This window comes from Schistocerca cancellata, chromosome 9 (genome assembly GCF_023864275.1).
Source record: "Schistocerca cancellata isolate TAMUIC-IGC-003103 chromosome 9, iqSchCanc2.1, whole genome shotgun sequence".
Taxonomy (NCBI): domain Eukaryota; kingdom Metazoa; phylum Arthropoda; class Insecta; order Orthoptera; family Acrididae; genus Schistocerca; species Schistocerca cancellata.
The window spans coordinates 144,306,139-144,327,084 of NC_064634.1; the positions used below are offsets into that span (position 1 = coordinate 144,306,139).

At 45.7% G+C, this 20,946-nt stretch overlaps 1 protein-coding gene across 1 annotated transcript in view; it reads left to right on the forward strand.

Moving 5' to 3' along the window:
• The window catches only part of LOC126100867 (protein yellow-like), a 103,142-nt gene that overhangs the window by 42,010 nt on the left and 40,186 nt on the right, over positions 1–20,946 (forward strand). The window contains exon 3 of the mRNA XM_049911534.1: positions 13,460–13,731. Coding sequence (XP_049767491.1) covers positions 13,460–13,731 — 272 coding nt within the window. The remainder of the gene's footprint in view (positions 1–13,459; positions 13,732–20,946) is intronic.

Consider the following 20,946-nt stretch of genomic DNA (forward strand, 5'->3'; position numbering starts at 1 on the left):
GAGCCTCTACCATTCTTCTGCATAAGAAAAATGGAAATGAGCGTATGAGATCGTTGGTCGGGAGTCGCCAACCGGGGAAGTTCGGCCGCTTAGTGCCAGTCTTATTTCACTCGACACCACATTGAACGACTTGCACGCAGGCGACGAGGATGAGATGTTGATGAGGACAACACAAGACCCAGTCCCCGAGCGAAGAAAATCTCCGACCCGCCCGGGAATCGAACCCGGGCTCACTTGCATGGGAGGCGACCACGTTACCATCTAGCTAAGCAGGCGGACTCTTGTGCCTTGTATTCTGGTCACCGACTTAAATGTATCATCTGTTAAGCTCATTGTGGGATATTTATCGCACTTATCAGCTCTTGCTGTCTTCGAAATACTACAATAGTACGGATGATACTCTTCCGAAAGTCCGATGTCCTTCACTAACAGTGCGTCATTGCTAAAGTACATACAGATGTTCAAAGCGCTGAAGAAGCACCTGACGTTAGGTCTCAGCTGCTTCAAGAACATCTGCATCGGTTTCCTCACACCGATGTAAACATGTGGTAAAAAGAAAACATATCTTTTTGAGATCCAAATATTGCGTGAGAAGATCTAAAATTCAACTGTGCGCTGTCAACATCAGTACACTCGTTATTATCCAAGAAGAACTGCAATGTATACGGACTCTACACATGTTTTAGTGAATATGAAAATTTGCCTTCACTAGTGTGTAGGTATTATCTAAAATCCGTAACAAGCTGTAATATATTTATTTGATTCCATTGTATTGTTATTTATACACATAGCCATGGGTACAAGAAACACGTAGGTTTCAATGTAAAAACAGTACATCCAATTCTACAAGACTGGCCAAGCGTTATGAAGTTAAGTCTGACAGCAGATATCGAATGACCTGATTGGGGGCAAGAATCGTAATACACTGAAGTGACAAAAGTCGTGGGATGGCGGTATGAACGCATGTATGTACATGTACAGATGGCGGTAGTATCGTGTACACAATGTATAAAACGGGAATGCATTGACGGAGATGTCATTCGTACTCAGGTGATTCGTGTGATGTGATTGTGGCCGCACGACAGGAACTAACAGACTTAGAACGCGGAATGGTAGTTGGAGCAAGACGCATACCATTTCGGAAATCGTTAGAGAATTCAATATTTCGTGATCCATAGTGTGAAGTATGTGCCGAGAATACCAAATTTAAGGTATTACTTCTCACCAGGGACAACGCAGTGGCCGACGGTTCTCACTTGACCACGGAGAGCAGCGGAGTTTGCGTATAGTTGTCAGTGCTAACAGACAAGCCACACTAACCGAAATAACCGCAGAAATCAAAGTGGAATGTACGGCGAACGTATCCATTAGGACAATTAGGCCAAATTTGTCTTCGATGGGCTATGGCAGCAGACGACCGGCGTGATTGCCTTTGTTACCATCACGACATCGCCTGCAGCGCCTCTTCTTGGCTCGTGATCAGGTCGGTTGGACCCTAAACGACTGTAAGTCCGTGGCCTGGTCAGATGAGTTCCGATTTCGGTTGGTAAGAGCTGATGGTAGGGTTCGATTGTGGCGTAGTCCCAAAGAAGTCATGGACCCAAGTTGCCAACAAGCCAGTGTGCAAGCTCTTGGTGGCTCCATAACGGTGTGGGCTGTGTTTACATGGAATCGAATGGGTCCTCTGCTCAAACTGAACTGATCATTGACTGGAAATGGTTACGTTCGACTTCTTGGAGACCATTTTCATCCATTCTTTCTACTTCGTGTTCGCAAAAAATGAAGGAATTTTTATGAATGACAAAGTGCATTGTCATCGGTTTGAAGAATTTTCTGGACAATTCGGTCGAATGATTTGGCCACCCAGATCGTGCGATGTGAATCCCATCGATCATTTGTGAGACATGATCGAGAGGTCCGTTCGTGCACAAAATCCTGCTTCGGAAACACTTTCGCATTCGTGGACGGCTGTAGAGGCAGCATGGTTTAATACTTCAGCAGGAGGCTTCCAACCACTTGTTGAGAGCATGGAACCACGCAACTGCTACAGTCGCAGGTTCCAATCCTGCCTTGGGCATGGATGTGTGTGATGTCCTTAGGTTAGTTTAAGTAGTTCTAAGTTCTAGGGGACTGATGACCTCAGATGTTAAGTCCCATAGCGCTCAGAGCCATTTGAACCATTTCACCTTGAGAGCATGCCACGTTGAGACGCTGCGCTAAGCCGGGAAAAAGGATGTCCGACACAATATTGAAAATAAGAGCGACAAAATAAGGTGAGACATATTAGGGAGCATGTGGAAAAGAGCAGAAAGTCGCATTTGGGTAATACACTAAAAAAAAAGTAAAGCCTTGTTGCATTGTTGGCTGGGAGACACGGAAGGGCAAGATCAGTCACCTGATTGGAAAGGTTTTCCTGACCTTCGCACACAATGGCACCTTTACTTCAGAGTTATGGGTTTAAGTGTGTCTAATGAGTGGTGGCAATTTTAATAGTTGTGTGTAGTGTCTTGTTGTGTTTGTGTTGGATGATAGTGATGAGAGAAGGGAGAGGGTGAAACCCGGTGCCGGCACGTAGTCTGCTCCTCCCCCTGATGAGCATCAAGGGGTCGCCGAGTTTAACTTCCCATCTAGCATCTAGCGTTCGGAGCACCATCATCTGCATCACGTACCATCGCTTCATCAGGCACATCAGAGAGTTTCGGGATTTAATCCAATACACTGGCTCAAAGACCTGGCTCAAAGACCTGAGGGCGCTAATGCGCTGCTTCCTGGAGTCGGGTAGACGCGCCGGCCCCGGATCGAATCCGCCTGGCGGATTAACGACGAGGGCCGGTGTGCTGGCCAGCCTGGATGTGGTTTTTAGGCGGTTTACCACATCCCACTAGTTGAATACTGGGCTGGTCCTCACATTCCGCCTTAGTTACACGACTCGCAGGCATTTGAAAACGTTCGTACCATTTCATGGTTTACACGAGACGCAGACAGATGGGGTATACTAATTCCGTCCTGGTGGGTTGAGGTGGCGACAGGAAGGGCATCTGGCCACCCCTTAAAATTAACCATGCCAAATCCGACCTTAACCATGCCGACTCTGCGAAATAATGCAAGATAAAGGCACAAGGAAAAGCAGAAGACACTGGCTCAAAGTCCAGTGGTGAGGAACTATATGCCATCACCTCTCTCCCGTTTGCGGTCAAGGCAAATGGAAAGGTGCCATGGCACGTGGCGCAACTAGAAGTTATCCATCCAAGTACTGATCACGCCTCATATTGCTTAACTTCGGTGATCTGACGAGAACCGATGTATTCAACGCAGAAACACCAGTGGCGCTATGCACTTCACGATTGCTTGGCGGCTATAGACGCACGTGTACAAATGGCGCAACATCTGGGAAACGTCGCTTAGGAGTCCTACACACGACACAAGCAGGCCTCCCTAACGAGCTCGCTTCAGTGATGTTAGCACAAGTGTGCGATTTTGCGCCGCGTGTGACCGTACTAACTGAGATGTTTGTGCGAATGGGCTCAAGGACTGTAGACAGCTGAAATGGCTGCTATGATGTTGTGAAGAAGAGCGTCTGATTGCAGGGCTTAAATAATATGAGTGCAGCCATCGGGAACGGCTCTGTCTAACCTTCATGACAGCGGGGTTTGGTATTGTCTAACTAAAAAAATTAAACATTCCAATATGATCAATAGAAATAACTTTTCTCTGCATCAGTACAACAGAAAGTGCTACCTGTCACGCTCCCGCAACAATATAACCATTCTCACAAAGCTCCATTCGAGGACTCTAAAGTCTACGCAAAACCTGCAGAACATGTTTTGTGAGTCTCTCCAAAACTGATTTTACTAAATCTGTCGTCAAACAAAAAAGTAAACATGAAAAGAACCTGAAAGGAATTTCTCTGCTCTAGATACAAGAGTACGATTAATGTAGAAGTATCTCCTGCAGACATTAGCACACCAAACTCTGTCTATTTTGATTTTTTAACGTCTCCGTTTGTAGAAAAGTTATTTGAAATTTCACTACCAAACGACAAACCGCAAATAGAGCTTCTTGTCGAACAATGTATCTGTTAAAATAGGAGGGACGCTCAGTAAGTAATTCAACACGTTTTTTTCTCTGACAGTTTCTGTTCAAAAAATGCGGCATTTGTTGTGGGACATCGTGAAAGATACCCTATATAGCCCTTACAATTTCGTGTAGTTCCCACAGGTGGCGGTGCTACACGAAGCCTTTAAAATGGCCTCTGTGTAGGAGTTGCGTTCCAGGCAGAGAGCTGTCACTGAGTTTCTTTAGTGGGAAACCACAGCATCGTAGACACTCATAGGCGCTTGCAGAACGTCTACGGAGGTCTGGCAGTGAACAAAAGCACGGTGAGCTGTTGGGCGAGACGTATCAAAAAGATACTGCAAACCTCTCCGATCTACCACGTGCCGGCTGACAGTACACAGCTGTGACTGGTGCAATGCTGAAAAGTGCGGGCACTCTCTCATTTGAGGTGATTGATGGATCACAAACAAACAGCTCGTTGCACAGCTAGAGGTCTCTGTTGGTAGCGCTGACATACTCGTCGACCAGTTGGGGTACTCAAATGTGTGAGAACTTTGGGTTCCTCCCCGATTAACAGAAGACCATAAAGGGCAACGGAGGATCATCTGTGAGGAATTACTTGCGCGTTACGAGGCCGATGTTTTTGCGGAACATCGTCACAAGCGATAAAATATAGGTTCATCACTTCGAACCGGAAACAAAACGGCAGTCCGTGCAATGGCGCCACACCTTTCCCCCATAAAAGAAAGTTTACCCTCACCCATTAAAGTCGTAGCGACGATCTTCTGGTCTTCTGGAACTCTGAAGGTGTTACTCTGTTTGAAGTCCTTTCTCAAAGTGCAACGATCAGTTCTGAAGTGTATTGTGCTTACATCACGATACTGAAGAAACGACTTCAGCGTGTTCGTCGCCACAAAAATGCAAACCAACTTCTCTTTCCCGTAAAGGTGAAAGATCTCGCGCAACTCTGCGCACCGAAGAGGAACTCAGAAAACTTCAGTGGACTGTTCTTCCCATCCACGCTACAACCCGGAACTCTCAACTTCCGACGTCCATCTGTTTGACCGAATGAAGGATGTATTCCGCGGGATGCAGTACGTGGATGATGCGGAGGTTATTGATGCAGCCTAACGTTGGCTCCGATGTCGACCGGTAGTGTGGTACCATGCGGAAGTACAGGCCCTACCAGTAAGGTAGAGCAAGGTCGTCGCGTTGAACGGAGATAATGTTTTGAAGCCGAAAGAGGGGGAATTATCTACATCTACATCCATACTCCGCAAGCCACCTGACTGCTGTGTGGCGGAGGGTATCTTGAGTACCTCTATCGGTTCTCCCTTCTATTCCAGTCTCGTAATGTTCGCGGAAAGAAGGATTGTCGATATGCCTCTGTGTGGGCTCTAATCTCTCTGATTTTATCCTCATGGTCTCTTCGCGGGATATACGTAGGAGGGAGTAATATACTGCTTGACTTCTCGGTGAAGGTATGTTCTCGAAATTTCAACAAAAGCCCGTACCGAGCTACTGAGCGTCCCTCCTGCGGAGTCTTCCACTGGAGTTTATCTATCATCTCGGTAACGCTTTCTCGATTACTAAATAATCCTGTAACGAAGCGCGCTGCTCTCCGTTAGATCTTCTCTCTCTCTTCTATTAACCCTATCTGGTACGGATCCCACACCGGTGAGCAGTATTCAAGCAGTGGGCGAACAAGTGTACTGTAACCTACTTCCTTTGTTTTCGGACTGCATTTTCTTAGGATTCTTCCAATGAATCTCAGTTTGGCATCTGCATTACCGACGATTAATTTAAAGGTAATTCCATTTTAAATAACTCCTAATGCCTACTCCCAGATAGTTTATGGAATTAACTGCTTCCAGTTGCTGACCTGCTATATTGTAGCTAAATGATAAAGGATCTTTCTTTCTATGTATTCGCAGCACATTACACTTGTCTACATTGAGATTCAATTGCCATTCCCTGCACCATGCGTCAATTCGTTGCAGATACTCCTGCATTTCAGTACAATTTTCCATTGTTACAACCTCTCGATATACTACAGCATCATACGCAAAAAGCCTCAGTGAACTTCCGATGTTATCCACAAGGTCATTTATAGATATTGTGAACAGAAACGGTCCTACGACACTCCCCTGCGGCACACCTGAAATCACTCTTACTTCGGAAGACTTCTCTGCATTGAGAATGACATGCTGCTTTCTGCTATCTAGGAACTCTTCAATCCAATCAAACAATTGGTCTGATAGTCCATATTCTCTTACTTTGTCCATTAAACGTCTGTGGAGAACTGTATCTAACGCCTTGTGGGAGTCAAGAAACACGGCATCTACCTGGGAACCCGTGTCTATGGCCCTCTGAGTCTCGTGGACGAATAGCGCCTTCTGGGTTTCACACGATCGTCTTTTTCCAAACCCATGCTGATTCCTACAGAGTAGATTTCTAGTCTCCAGAAAAATCATTATACTCGAACATAATACGTGTTCCAAAATTCTACCACTGATCGATGTTAGTGATGTAGGTCTATAGTTCTGCACATCTGTTCGACGTCCCTTCTTGAAAACGGGGATGACCAGTGTCTTTTTCCAATCTTTTGGAACGATACTCTCTTCTAGAGACCTACGGTACACCGCTGCAAGAATGGGGGCATGTTCCTTCGCGTACTCTGTGTAAAATGGTGTATTGGAAAGCTGAATAAAACCAACAAGCTTTCAGAAAAAAATTTTATAGGATAACTTATTGAATGTCCCTCTTACGATAAAGTTGCGCAACGTTTCGCACACTGTTCATGTTCATGTTCCACTACAGAAAAATATTGAACAAACAATATTAATTTGATCATTATTATTGATATTTGATTATTATTGACGTATTTATGACTGAATGGCCTGTCCTGTGCGAGTATTTTACCTTCTGGTAATAATATCATCTACCGAAATTTTAATTAGTGTCAGAGAAGGGGAACAACTATGCTGCTGATCTGGATTAGTGATTGGTGTGTGTCTTTCCTATATTTTTACTACTTTGTTTTCCATTTTCAAGCACACAAATTTAATTTCAAGAGGCGTTCCTACAAGTGAATATGACGACAAGGAACCCACGGCCGGAAATGTACTGTTGAGATGCAAAACAATTTCTAAAATCGGATCACTTTCAAATCTCCCGCTTCACGGTAAGCATACAGACAAAGAAGAGGGCACCGTTACCAGTCCGTCTTGTACTCATGGCATCACACACCATTTTCGTAGAACTGCAATAACGGCTGCGAGAAACTGGTACATTGGGAACCAGACGAGTTGACTGGCACACCATAGATGCGCCTACTGCTCTCCGTCGTTAAATGAAGGCCGTCGGTCACTGCGTTGACCTTGGTGAGAGGTAGTGTTTGAAATCTGATATTTTCGGCACACTCTTTGTGGATCGCAGAATACTGAATTCCCTAACGATTTCGGAAATAGTATGTCCCACGCTTCTAGCCCCAGCTACCATTCCGCGTTCATAGTCTGTTAATTCCTGTCGTGCGGCCATAATCACGTTGTAAACCTTTTCACACAAACCTCCTGAGTAAAAGTGACAGATCCGCCAATGCACTGCCCTTTCATATCTTGTGTACGCTATACGACCGCCATCTGTACATGTGCATATCGCTATCTCACGAGTTTTGTTACCTCACTGTATAAACATCCAAAGCTGGATTAAGGCGCAAACGGCATTAGACGTCGCTTAGGGCCCTAGCTGGGAGGGATGCCAGGGACACTCAGGCGTAAAATTTAAATACAGGGCTATTACAAATGATTGAAGCGATTTCATAAATTCACTGTAGCTCCATTCATTGACATATGGTCACGACACACTACAGATACGTAGAAAAACTCATAAAGTTTTGTTCCGCTGAAGCCGCACTTCAGGTTTCTGCCGCCAGAGCGCTCGAGAGCGCAGTGGACAAAATGGCGACAGGAGCCGAGAAAGCGTATGTCGTTCTTGAAATGCACTCACATCAGTCAGTCATAACAGTGCAACGACACTTCAGGACGAAGTTCAACAAAGATCCACCAACTGCTAACTCCATTCGGCGATGGTATGCGCAGTTTAAAGCTTCTGGTATCAACGGGTCGGCCTGTAGTGAGCGAAGAAACGGTTGAACGCGTGCGGGCAAGTTTCACGCGTAGCCCGCGGAAGTCGACGAATAAAGCAAGCAGGGAGCTAAACGTACCACAGCCGACGGTTTGGAAAATCTTACGGAAATTGCTTACAATTGCTACAAGCCCTGACACCCGATGACAAAGTCAAATGCTTTGAATTTTCGGCGGGGTTGCAACAGCTCATGGAAGAGGATGCATTCAGTGCGAAACTTGTTTTCAGTGATGAAGCAACATTTTTTTCTTAATGGTGAAGTGAACAGACACAATGTGCGAAACTGGGCGGTAGAGAATCCTCACGCATTCGTGTAGCAAATTCGCAATTCACCAAAAGTTAACGTGTTTTGTGCAATCTCACGGTTTAAAGTTTACGGCCCCTTTTTCTTTTGCGAAAAAACGTTACAGGACACGTGTATCTGGACATGCTGGTAAATTGTCTCATGCCACAACTGGAGACCGACAGCGCCGACTTCATCTTTCAACAGGATGGTGCTCCACCGCACTTGCATCATGATGTTCGGCATTTCTTAAACAGGAGATTGGAAAACCGATGGATCGGTCGTGGCGGAGATCATGATCAGCAATTCATGTCATGGCCTCCACGCTCTCCCGACTTAACCCCATGCTATTTCTTTCTGTGGGGTTATGTGAAAGATTCAGTGTATAAACCTCCTCTACCAAGAAACGTGCCAGAACTGCGAGCTCGCATCAACGAATTCATTGATGGGGACATGCTGCGCCGAGTGTGGGAGGAACTTGATTATCGGCTTGATGTCTGCCGAATCACTAAAGGGGCACATATCGAACATTTGTGAATGCCTAAAAAAACTTTTTGAGTTTTTGTATGTGTGTGCAAAGCATTGTGAAAATATCTCAAATAATAAAGTTATTGTAGAGCTGTGAAATCGCTTCAATCATTTGTAATAACCCTGTACAGGTTGTATCATAATTACTAGCGAAAACCGACACGGCTGAAAGTATACGATGGTAGAAGCTAAAGTTCTCAAGCAAACATGGGTCCGCAAACGAGCCGTTTGTGAGACAACTTCGAATGTGAGGTTACTGGCCACCACTGAATTAGGTATGACTTATTATCCTGGCTAGTACAAATGTTTGAAATTTAAACTTTTCAATTAAGTTCCGGTAGAATTGGGTTCAAATTTCACCAGAAACCTGCGCCGACAAGAAATACAATACCACTTAAGCATAATATCTGTCACAATTCACTATATACTCGTACTTTTTAAAAGAACTACTCAAAAAATGGTTCAAATGGCTCTAAGGGGACTCTATGGGACTTAACATCTGAGGTTATCAGCCCCTAGACTTAGAACTACTTAAACCTAACTAACCTAAGGAGATGACACACATTGATTAACAAGTGTCAATTCCGCGTCGGTCATACAAACAGTTCTAGGCCAGTTTTCTTTCGCACACCCTATGTCAACGCCTCCATCACTGCGCGAATGTGAGAACTCCTATCCAGCAGATAGTTCAGAGCGGAACGGGTTATAAACCGTCAGAGTGAGTGCAACAGTTGCTGCCAGTTTTTGTAGAGAGAGCGGGACCAACAAGCTTTACGGTGCCCTGTGGCGTGCGTAACAGCACGTGATATTACAGGTCTTACAGTTTCAGCGATCGTCTCCTGTGGGGAGCTAGTTACTAGTGGGATGGTGCATGGGTTCGTAACATTTTTCCATAACTTTAGTAATGGCAATGGAAATGAGCGTATGGCGTCAGTGGCAGGGGGTTCCCAGGCGGGAAGTTAAGCCGCCAAGTTCAAAATGGTTCAAATGGCTCTGAGCACTATGGGACTTAACATGTGAGGTCATCAGTCCCCTAGAACTTAGAACTACTTAAACCTAACTAACCTAAGGACATCACACACATCCATGCCCGAGGTAGGATTCGAACCTGCGACCGTAGCAGTCGTGCGGTTCAGGACTACAGCGCCTAGAACCGCATGGCCACCAAGGCCGGCTCAGCCGTCAAGTGCAAGTGTTATTGAGTGCGGCGCCACATTGGGCGACTTGCGCGACGACTATGGAGATGAAACGATGATGAGGACAGCACAACACCCAATCCCTGAGGGGAGACAATCTCCCACCCCATAATAAATTCTCCTCTAATACTTAAACGATCTGCCAATGATGTGATAACTTTTCGATTTCGCGACTGTAGTAATCATGTGGTTTTGAGACGAAGAACTTGTAGAGCCGTGTTCGGAGCACATTTTCACCCGGGAAAAAGTTCATTGAAGAGCCTTCGACAGAGAACGGTAACGGTGAAAATATGAGGGCACAAGATCTGGCGAATAACGTGGATGCGGAATGACTTCCCAACCCAACTCCTGTATGGTATTCGTTGTCAGTTTATCAGAATGTGGGCGGCCTTCATCGTGGCGTAGCCTCACTTCACGGAGCCATCGTGGTAACTGTTCTTGGATTGCGTCTGCAAGACGTCTCACCGAGCGAGGTGGCGCAGTGGTTAGCACACTGGACTCGCATTCGGGAGGACGACGGTTCAATCACGTCTCCGGCCATCCTGATTTAGGTTTTCCGTGATTTCCCTAAATCGCTTCAGGCAAATGCCGGGATGGATCCTTTGAAAGGGCACGGCCGATTTCCTTCCCCATACTTCCCTAACCCGAGCTTGCGCTTCGTCTGTAATGACCTCGTTGTCGACGGGACGTTAAACACTAAATCTCCTCCTCTCCTCAAGACGTCTCACTTGTTGGCAATAAATGTCAGCAGTGATGGTTACATCTCAGGGAAGCAGCTCGTAGTAAAACACATCATCGCTCTTCCACCAGATGCATAACACTATCTTTTGTGGATGCAAGCAGGTATATGGAGTTGCTGCTTTGTTTGTGCTCTGCCATTCCTTTCTTTTCTTTATGTTGACGTAAAGTCAACATTTCTCCTCACCAGTAACGAGACAAGACAGGAATGTTCGGTGTTGTTCACTAGCCGGTTGATGACAACCACGCAGAGACGCTCATATAGCCACCTGCTGGTTTTTTATTATTTTGGCTTAGAGCATGCGGTACCCATAAACATGATTTTTGAACCTTCTCCATTGCATGTAAATGTCACACGATGGTGGAATGATCACAGTTTATCACACCTGCTAGTTCTCGAGTACAATGACGTGGATCATTGTGGGCTAATGCGTTTAAACTATCATCAACAAACCCCTCAGAGTGGAGAGTCAGATTAAAACGATCCTCCTTTTAACGAGAAAACCATTTTATTGCCGTGCTCTGTCCAATGGCACTATTCCCATACACGGAGAAAATAACTGTGGCAGCCTCCACTGCTGTTATCACTCTACTGAATTCAAACAGAAGGATAAGTCGGAAATGTTCCGATTTCTCCAATTGGCACTTCACTTTATAGCGTCTATAGCTCCACTCACTATCTCCAAACGACAAACGCCGATATGTAAGCTCAAAGTTCAACGGTGAACTACAAATAAAATATGACAATTGGTAAATAAACCAGTAGCAACCAGAATACCAACATGCAAAACAGAAATACTATGAACGTATGAATTAACCTAATATTTCAGGCCAGTTTAATACTTCATAACTGCGTGTTCAAATATGCTCACGTTCTCGATAACATACACTATGTGATCAAAAGTATCCGGACACCCCACAAAACAAACGTTTTTCATATTAGGTGCATTTTGCTGCCACCTACTGCCAGGTACTCCTATCAACGACCTCAGTAGTCATTAGACATCGCGAGAAAGCAGAATGGGGCGCTTCGCGGAACTCACGGACTTCAAACATGATCAGGTGATTTTTGTGTCACTTGTGTTATACGTCTGTATGCGAGTTTCCAAACTCCTAAACATCCCTAGGTCCGATGTGACAGTGAAGTGAAAACGTGAAGGGACACATACAGGACAAAAGCGTACAGGCCGACCTCGTCCGTTGACTGAGAGATACCACCGACTGTTGAAGAGGGTCGTAATGTGTACTAGGCAGACATCTATCCAGACCATCACACAGGAATTCCAAACTGCATCAGCATCCATTGCACGTACTATGACAGTTAGTCGTGAGGTGAGAAAACTTGGAGTTCATGGTCGAGTGACTGCTCATAAGCCACACATCCCGCCGGTAAATGCCAAACGACGCCTTGCTTGGTGTAAGGAACGTAAACATTGGACGATTGAACAGACCAAAAACGTTGTGTGGAGTGACCAATCACGGTACACAATGTGGCGATCCGATGGCAGGGTTTGGGTATAGCGCATTCCCGGTGAAACGTCATCTGCCAGAGTTTGTAGTGCCAACAGTAAAATTCGGAGGCGGTGATGTTAAGGTGTGGTCGTGTTTTTCATGGAGGGGTCTTGCACCCCTTGTTGTTTTGTGTGGCACTATCACAGCACAGGCCTACATTGATGTTTTAAACACTTGCTTGCTTCCCACTGTTGAAGATCAATTCGAGGATTACGATTGTATCTTTCAACACGATCGAGCACCTGTTCATTGTGCACTGCCTGTGGCGGAGTGGTTACTCGACAATAGCATCCCTGTAATGGACTGGCCTGCACAGAGTCCTGACCTGAATCCTGTAGAACAACTTTGGGATGTTTTGGAACGCCGACTTCGTGCCAGACCTCACCGACCGACATTGATACCTCTGCTCAGTACAAAATGGTTCAAATGGCTCTGAGCACTATGGGACTTAACATCTATGGTCATCAGTCCCCTAGAACTTAGAACTACTTAAACCTAACTAACCTAAGGACATCACACAACACCCAGTCATCACGAGGCAGAGAAAATCCCTGACGCCGCCGGGAATCGAACCCGGGAACCCGGGCGTGTGCTCAGTACAGCACTCCGCAAAGAAAATCTCCAAAAAACCTTGCAGCACCTGATTGAACGTATGGCTGCGAGAGTGGAAGCAATCAAAACGTTAAGAGTGGGCCAACACCACACTGAATTCCAGTGTTACCTACGGGAGGCGCCACGAACTTGTAAGTCATTTTCAGCCAGGTGTCTGGGTACATTTGATCACATAGTGTATGTCAAAGTTAAGAGCTTTAGTAGTTATCTTTTCACTGACGTAGTGATTCCCCACTTACCTTTTAACATAGCCAAGCGATGTATATCGGGCAAGGCAACTAGTGTGACGTCACAAGTTCGTTGTGTGGAAAGGGTGGGGAGGGAGTGGATAGCGTATTTCCCGCGAGGCCCGAAGAGCTAGCAGGTGACGCCGACTGTGGTGTTGCAGACCCGACGGACAACCCGAAGCTGCGGCCGTACCCTGACTGGTCGTGGCACGACCTGTCGCTGCTGGAGGGCGCCAACGCGTCCGTCGAGGCGCCGGTCATCGTGTCGCCGTTCCGCGTGCGCGCCGACGAGTGCGGCCGGCTGTGGGTGCTGGACACCGGCATCGCAGACATCCTGGGCGGCGCCGCCACCAGGGTGCTGCGGCCGCCCGCGCTGCTCGTCTTCGACCTCAACACCGACACCTTCATCCGGCAGATCACCTTCCCAAAAGAGGTGAGCACTCCATTCCAAACAGCTACTCGCTGAAACCTGCAACTGGTGTTGCGTTAGATTCGCGGGGAGGTGGTTCGAACCTTGATACCAAATACACTACTGGCCATTAAAATTCCAACACCACGAATATGACGTGCTACAGTCGCGAAATTTAACCGACAGGAAGAAGATGCTGTGATATGCAAATGATTAGCTTTTCAAAGCATTCACACAAGGTTGGCGCCGGTGGCGACACCGACAACGTGCTCACATGAGGAAGGTTTCCAACCGATTTCTCAAACAGCAGTTGACCGGCGTTGCCTGCTGAAACATTGTTGTGATGCCTCGTGAAGGAGGAGAAATACGTACCATCACGTTTCCGACTTTGGATTGTAGCCTATCGCGATTGCGGTTTATCGTATCGCGACATTGTTGCTCGCATTGGTCGAGGTCCAATGACTCTTAGCAGAATATGGAATCTGTGGGTTCAAGAGGGTAATAGGGAACGCCGTGCTGGATCCCAACGGCCTCGTATCACTAGCAGTCGAGATGACAGGCATTATATCCGCATGGCTGTAACGGATCGTGCAGCCACGTCTCGATCCCTGAGTCAACAGATAGGGACGTTTGCAAGACAGCAACCATCTGCACGAACAGTTCGACGACGTTTGCAGCAGCATGGACTGTCAGCTCGGAGATCATGGCTGCGGTTACCCTTGATCACAAACAGGAGCGCCTGCTATGGTGTACTCAAAGACGAACCAGGGTGCATGAATGGCAAAACATCATTTTTTCGGATGACTCCAGGTTTACAGCATCATGATGGTCGCATCCGTGTTTGGCGACATCGCGGTGAACGCACATTGGAAGCGTGTATTCGTCATCGCCATACTGGCGTGTCACCTGGCGTGATGGTATGGGGTGACTTTGGTTACACGTCTCGGTCACCTCTTGTTCGCATTGACGGAACTTTGAACAGTGGACGTTACATTTCAGATGTGTTACGACCCGTGGCTCTACCCTTCATTCCATCCCTGCGAAACCGTACATTTCAGCAGGATAATGCACGACCGCATGTTGCAGGTCCTGTACGGGCCTTTCTGGATACAGAAAATGTTCGACTGCTGCCCTGGCCAGCACATTCTCTAGATCTCTCACCAATTGAAAACGTCTGGTCAATGGCGGCCGAGCAACAGGCTCGTAACAATACGCCAGTCACTATTCTTGATGAACTGTGGTATCGTGTTGAAGCTGCATGGGCAGCTGTACCTCTACTCGCCATCCATGCTCTGACTCAATGCCGAGGCGTATCAAGGTCTTTATTACTGCCAGAGGTGATTGTTCTGGGTACTGATTTCTCAGGATCTATGCACCCAAATTGCGTGAAAGTGTAATGTCAGTTATAGTGTAATACATTTGTCCAATCAATACACGTTTATCACCTGCATTTCTTCTTGGTGCAACAATTTTAATGGGCAGTAGTGTAGATGTTATATCCGTCACACCACTTTTGCTTTAATCGAGTTTACAGGTCCTATACGTATCCTGTCCATTGTATCTTGAATAGCTACTCGTTTTGTGGCATAATGCATATTTGTACAGTTTTTTTTGGGGGAGGGGGAAAAATCATTGGTCTTCCAATAGCTTTGATGTAGCCCGCTACGACTTCCTCTTCTGTATTGTATCGGAGTGTACTTTTCCGAATATTTCTGATTTATTTTTTGTATATGTTACTGCAAAAGTAAGATAATTGGTAAATCCTAGAATTAACCGGCGAAACCGAAGATATACCATCGCGGTGTGGTAAAAGTCCGAAATTTCTCATTAAATGCATAGTTTTCGAATTTTTACCATGAGACGTTAGTAAATCCTGAATAAGACTTGGAAACAATGTTAAACACCACTTCCACTGACTCACAGAAAATTGAAAATGACCGCCAAGGAATTATGCCAGCGAATCAAGTACTGGAACAGAAGGAATGGAGGTAGAAAGTGCGGATCCGAGAAGCTGCCAAAGAAGGTCTTCAACTGCAGGCAAAGAAAATGAAAGCAGCCTCATTTAACAAAATTCCAAAACTTTCAGTTGGACAGAATGAGAGAATTGATGTACCAGACGTAGAAAGAGCAAAAATTGATGCAGAATTTATAATAGCAGTAGTGATAAATATTCAGGTTGACTAATTTTAACAACTTGGTACCAAAGCTGATAAACTGAAGTCATTGTACACTAGGAACCAATTTACATTGGGCAAGGAAAAATATATCAGCGTCGAAGAAGTAGCAAGAGAAGAAATTAGTCTACGGGAAGTGGTTGCCAAATAATTTTTTGTTGGAGGACAAGGGTTCAGAAAGTTCAATTGCTTAAAAAAGTGTTCAACTAAAAATGCTTGTGTAAATCGTCTTCCATATTTTGTAATTCGAAATGCCACAATAGTCAGCCTTGTTGTAACAAAAATTAACATTCACAAGGTAACCATTTTCACGTTTTTCACTAATATGGAATATTGCTCATTACAATCACATTGGAATGCAAAAATGTTTAAAATACATAAATTTACAACAAATACAAACTATTTCAATAAATTTCTAAGCTGACTTTTTTTTAATGAATACGGTTTTAACAGTTGGTATGGGTACATCCTAAGATTTACCAACGTCTCATGGTAAAAGTTCTAAATCTATGCATATAATAAGAAATTTCGGACTTTTACCACACAGTGATGGCAAGTCTTAGGTTTCACCACTTAATTATAGGATTTACCAATCACTTTACTTTTACAGTATCGTACATATTCCTGACTCTGTCTAATCTGAAAGTTTTTGCCCTCTATAGCTCTCTGACGCACCACGGCGGTCATGTTTTAACACATTTTCTATCACCCAGTACCTTCTTCTGGTCAGTGTTTTCCACATATTTCTTTCCTCGTCGACTATGCGGAAACCCCCTAATTTTTGCCTTATCAGTCCACTTAATTTTCAGTATCCTTGTCTAACACCACAGCTCAAATGCAGTTTTCTCTTTTCTGCTTTTTCCACAGTCCAAGTTCACTCTTGGAAGTAATGGCAGTTTCTAATGTTCGGATGACGCAACTCGGGTAGGGCATGGTTAGAATGTATGTGCTTGGTGCGTGCTAGCGGCCTTCTGCTCCTGTGGGTGTCACTATCGCCGTTTCACAGACAGCCACATTAGTCGAGAGTGAAACGTGTAAAACAGGGTTAGAAGCTATTTGTTTGGTGTGCTCATCTTTGCAGGTCGACCTCTTTGTGAAAGTCACTATCACTGTTTTGTTAACAGTCACGTTTTGGACGGTGAAACACTGACAGTCAGTGACAATCGCAGGACAAGGAGGTCAACCAGCACACATAGTACGTTTTATCCCAACTTTACACGTGTAGCATCACCCAAGCATTAAAAATTAGTATAATTCGAAAGTAGATGATCACCTGGCATTTAAGATGTTATAAAAATACGAAGGGTTGCATATCTACATTTTAACATATAAAAATTAAGTTTTCAAACGAGACGCCGAGTAAATCGAGACCAATACGTGGGTAGCATATACAGGGTGAGTCACCTAACGTTACCGCTGGATATATTTCGTAAACCACATCAAATACTGACGAACCGATTCCACAGACCGAACGTGAGGAGAGGGGCTCGTGTAATTGTTTAATGCAAACCATACAAAAATGCACGGAAGTATGTTTTTTAACACAAACCTACGTTTTTTTAAATGGAACCACGTTAGTTTTGTTAGCACATATGAACATGTAAACAAATATGTAATCATTGCCGTTTGTTGCATTGTAAAATGTTAATTACATCCGGAGATATTGTAACCTAAAGTTGACGCTTGAGACCTCCGACTTTCAGTTGCGTGTTGTAACAAACACGGGCCACGGTCGGCGAGCAACATCTGCAGGGACATATTTACGATGACGACCGTGTTTACGAGTGTGGCTGTAGTGTACTGTTGTGGTTTGGTCTAGCTGTCGCAGTGTCCGCATGTAGCGCTTGCTGCTATTGTTATTCTGCATTCGTCTTCGCACGCAGACCAACTGTAGTACACCGTGTTACCAGACGTCTGTGATGTGTAGTGTTGTAGGAACTGTGACCATGGTGTATTCGAACTCTGAAAAAGCGGAGATGATACTCATCTATGGCGAGTGTCGACGAAATGCAGCTGAAGCCTGCAGGGTGTATGCAGAACGGTACCCGGACAGAGAGCATCCAACGTGCCGCACATTGCAAAACATCTACCGCCAACTGTATGCAACAGGTATGGTCGTAGCACGCAAACGGGTCCGTAACAGGCCCGTCACAGGAGAAGCGGATGCAGTTGGTATGGTAGCTGCTGTTGCCATGTACCCACACATGAGTACACGGGACACTGCGGGAGTCGGTGGACTGAGTCAAAGTAGTGTCATCCGCATACTGCATCGTCACCGCTTTCACCCGTTTCATGTGTCGCTACATCAGCAATTACATGGTGATGACTTTACTCATCGAGTGCAATTCTGTTAATGGGCATTAACAGAGAATGCGTTGCAGTTCTACCTGTTTACCGATGAAGCGGGTTTCACAAACCACGGGGCAGTGAATCTACGGAACATGCATTACTGGTCCGTGGACAATCCTCGCTGGCTCAGACAGGTAGAGCGACAGCGACCGTGGACTGTAAATGTGTGGTGCGGAATCATTGGCGATCACCTCATTGGTCCTCACTTCATTGCAGGGGCCCAAACAGCTGCAACATACATCGCGTTTCTACAGAATGATCTGCCAACGTTGCTCGAAAATGTCCCACTGGAAACGCGTCGACGTATGTGGTGTCAGCATGATGGTGCACCTGCACATTCCGCAATTAACACTAGGCTGACCCTTGACAGGATGTTCGACGGGCGTTTCATAGGACGTGGAGGACGCATAAATATGGCCAGCCCGTTCTCCTGATCTTACACCTCTGGACTTCTTTCTGTGGGGTACGTTAAAGGAGAATGTGTACCGTGATGTTCCTACAACCCCAGAGGATATGAAACCATGTACTGTGGCAGCCTGCGGCGACATTACACCAGATGTACTGCGGCGTGTACGACATTCATTACGCCAGAGATTGCAATTGTGTGCAGCAAATGATGGCCACCACATTGAACATCTATTAGCCTGACATGTCGGGACACACTCTATTCCACTCCGTAATAGAAAACGAAACCACGTGTGTACGTGTACCTCACCCCTCATGGTAAAGTACATGTGCGTCAGTGAAAAAGACCAATAAAAAGGTGTTAGCATGTGAACGTAATGTGCTGTTCCAGTCTCTTCTGTACCTAAGGTCCATCACCGTTCCCTTTGGACCCCTACGTAATTCGGTGCTCTCCGATACACACGATCGAACAGCGGAGGAGTGGTACTTAAGTGTCAACTTTAGGTTACAATATCTCCGGATGTAATTAACATTTTACAATTCAACAAACGGCGCTGATTACGTATTTGTTTATACGTTCACATATGCTAACAAAACTAACGGGGTTCCATTTAAAAAAACGTAGGTTTGTGTTAAAAAACATACTTCCGTGCATTTTTTTATGGTTTGTATTAACCAATTACACTAGCCCCTCTCATCACGTTGGGTCTGTGGAATCGATTCGTCAGTATTTGATGTGGTTTACGAAATATATCCAGCGGTAAAGTTAGGTGACTCACCCTGTATAGGGTGTATCAAAACGAATCACCCGATTTAAAAAATCATAACTATTATGTTGCTTGAGTTAAGGTGTACGGCTGAGTGTGGGAACAATTTGAAAATCACGTTTCCATATGTCATGCATCTCAAAGAGGGCATATTGAATACCTATGAAAAGATATGAAGCCGCATGGGGTAGCCGTGCGGTTTGGGGCGTCTCGTCACGGTTCGCGCGGCTCGCCCCGTCGGAGGTCGAGTCCTCCCTCGGGCATGGGTGTGTGTGTGTGTGTGTTGCCCTTCGTGTAAGTCAGTTTAATTTACACTACTGGCCATTAAAATTGCTACACCAAGAAGAAATGCAGATGATAAACGGGTATTCATTGGACAAATATATTGTACTAGAACTGACATGTGATTACATTTTCACGCAATTTGGGTGCATAGATCCTGAGAAATCGGTACCCAGAACTACCACCTCTGAGCACTATGGGACTTAACTGCTGAGGTCATCAGTCCCCTAGAACTTAGAACTACTTAAACCTAACTAACCTAAGGACATCACACACATCCATGCCCGAGGCAGGATTCGAACCTGCGACCGTAGCGGTCACGCGGTTCCAGACTGAAGCACCTATAACCGCACGGTCACACAGGCCGGGAAGAGCATTGAGTCAAACAGAGCATGGATGGCGAATAGAGGTACAGCTGCCCACGCAGCTTCAACACGATACCACAGTTCATCAAGAGAAGTGACTGGCGTATTGTAACGAGCATTGACCAGACATTTTCAATTGGCGAGAGATCTGAAGAATGTGCTGGCCAGGGCAGCAGTCGAACATCTTCTGTATCCAGAAAGGCCCGTACAGGACCTGCCACAAGGGGTCGTGCATTATCCTGCTGAAATGTAGGGTTTCGCAGGGCTGGAATGAAGGGTAGAGCCACGGGTACGTAACACATCTGAAATGTAACGTCCACTGTTCAAAGTGCCGTCAATGCGAACAAGAGGTGACTGAGACGTGTAACCAATGGCATACCATCACGCCGGGTGATATGCCAGTATGGCGATGACCAATTGTATTCCAATGTGCGTTCACCGCGATGTCGCCAAACACAGATGCGAACATCATGATGCTGTAAACAGGACCTGGATTCATCCGAAAAGATGATATTTTGCCATTTGTGCATCTAGGTTCGTCACTGAGTACACCATCATAGGCGCTCCTGTCTGTGATGTAGCGTCAAGGGTAACCGCAGCCATGGTCTCCGAGCTGATAGTCCATGTTGCTGCAAACGTCGTCGAACTGTTCGTGCAGATGGTTGCTGTCTTGCAAACGTCCCCATCTGTTTGACTCAGGGATCGAGATGTGGCTGCACGATCCGCTACAGCCATGCGGATAAGATACCTGTCATCTCGACTGCTAGTGATACGAGGCCGTTGGGATCCAGCACGGCGTTCCGTATTACCCTCCTGAACCCACCGATTCCATATTTTACAAACAGTCATTGGATCTCGACCAACGCGAGCAGCAATGTCGCAATTCGATAAACCGCA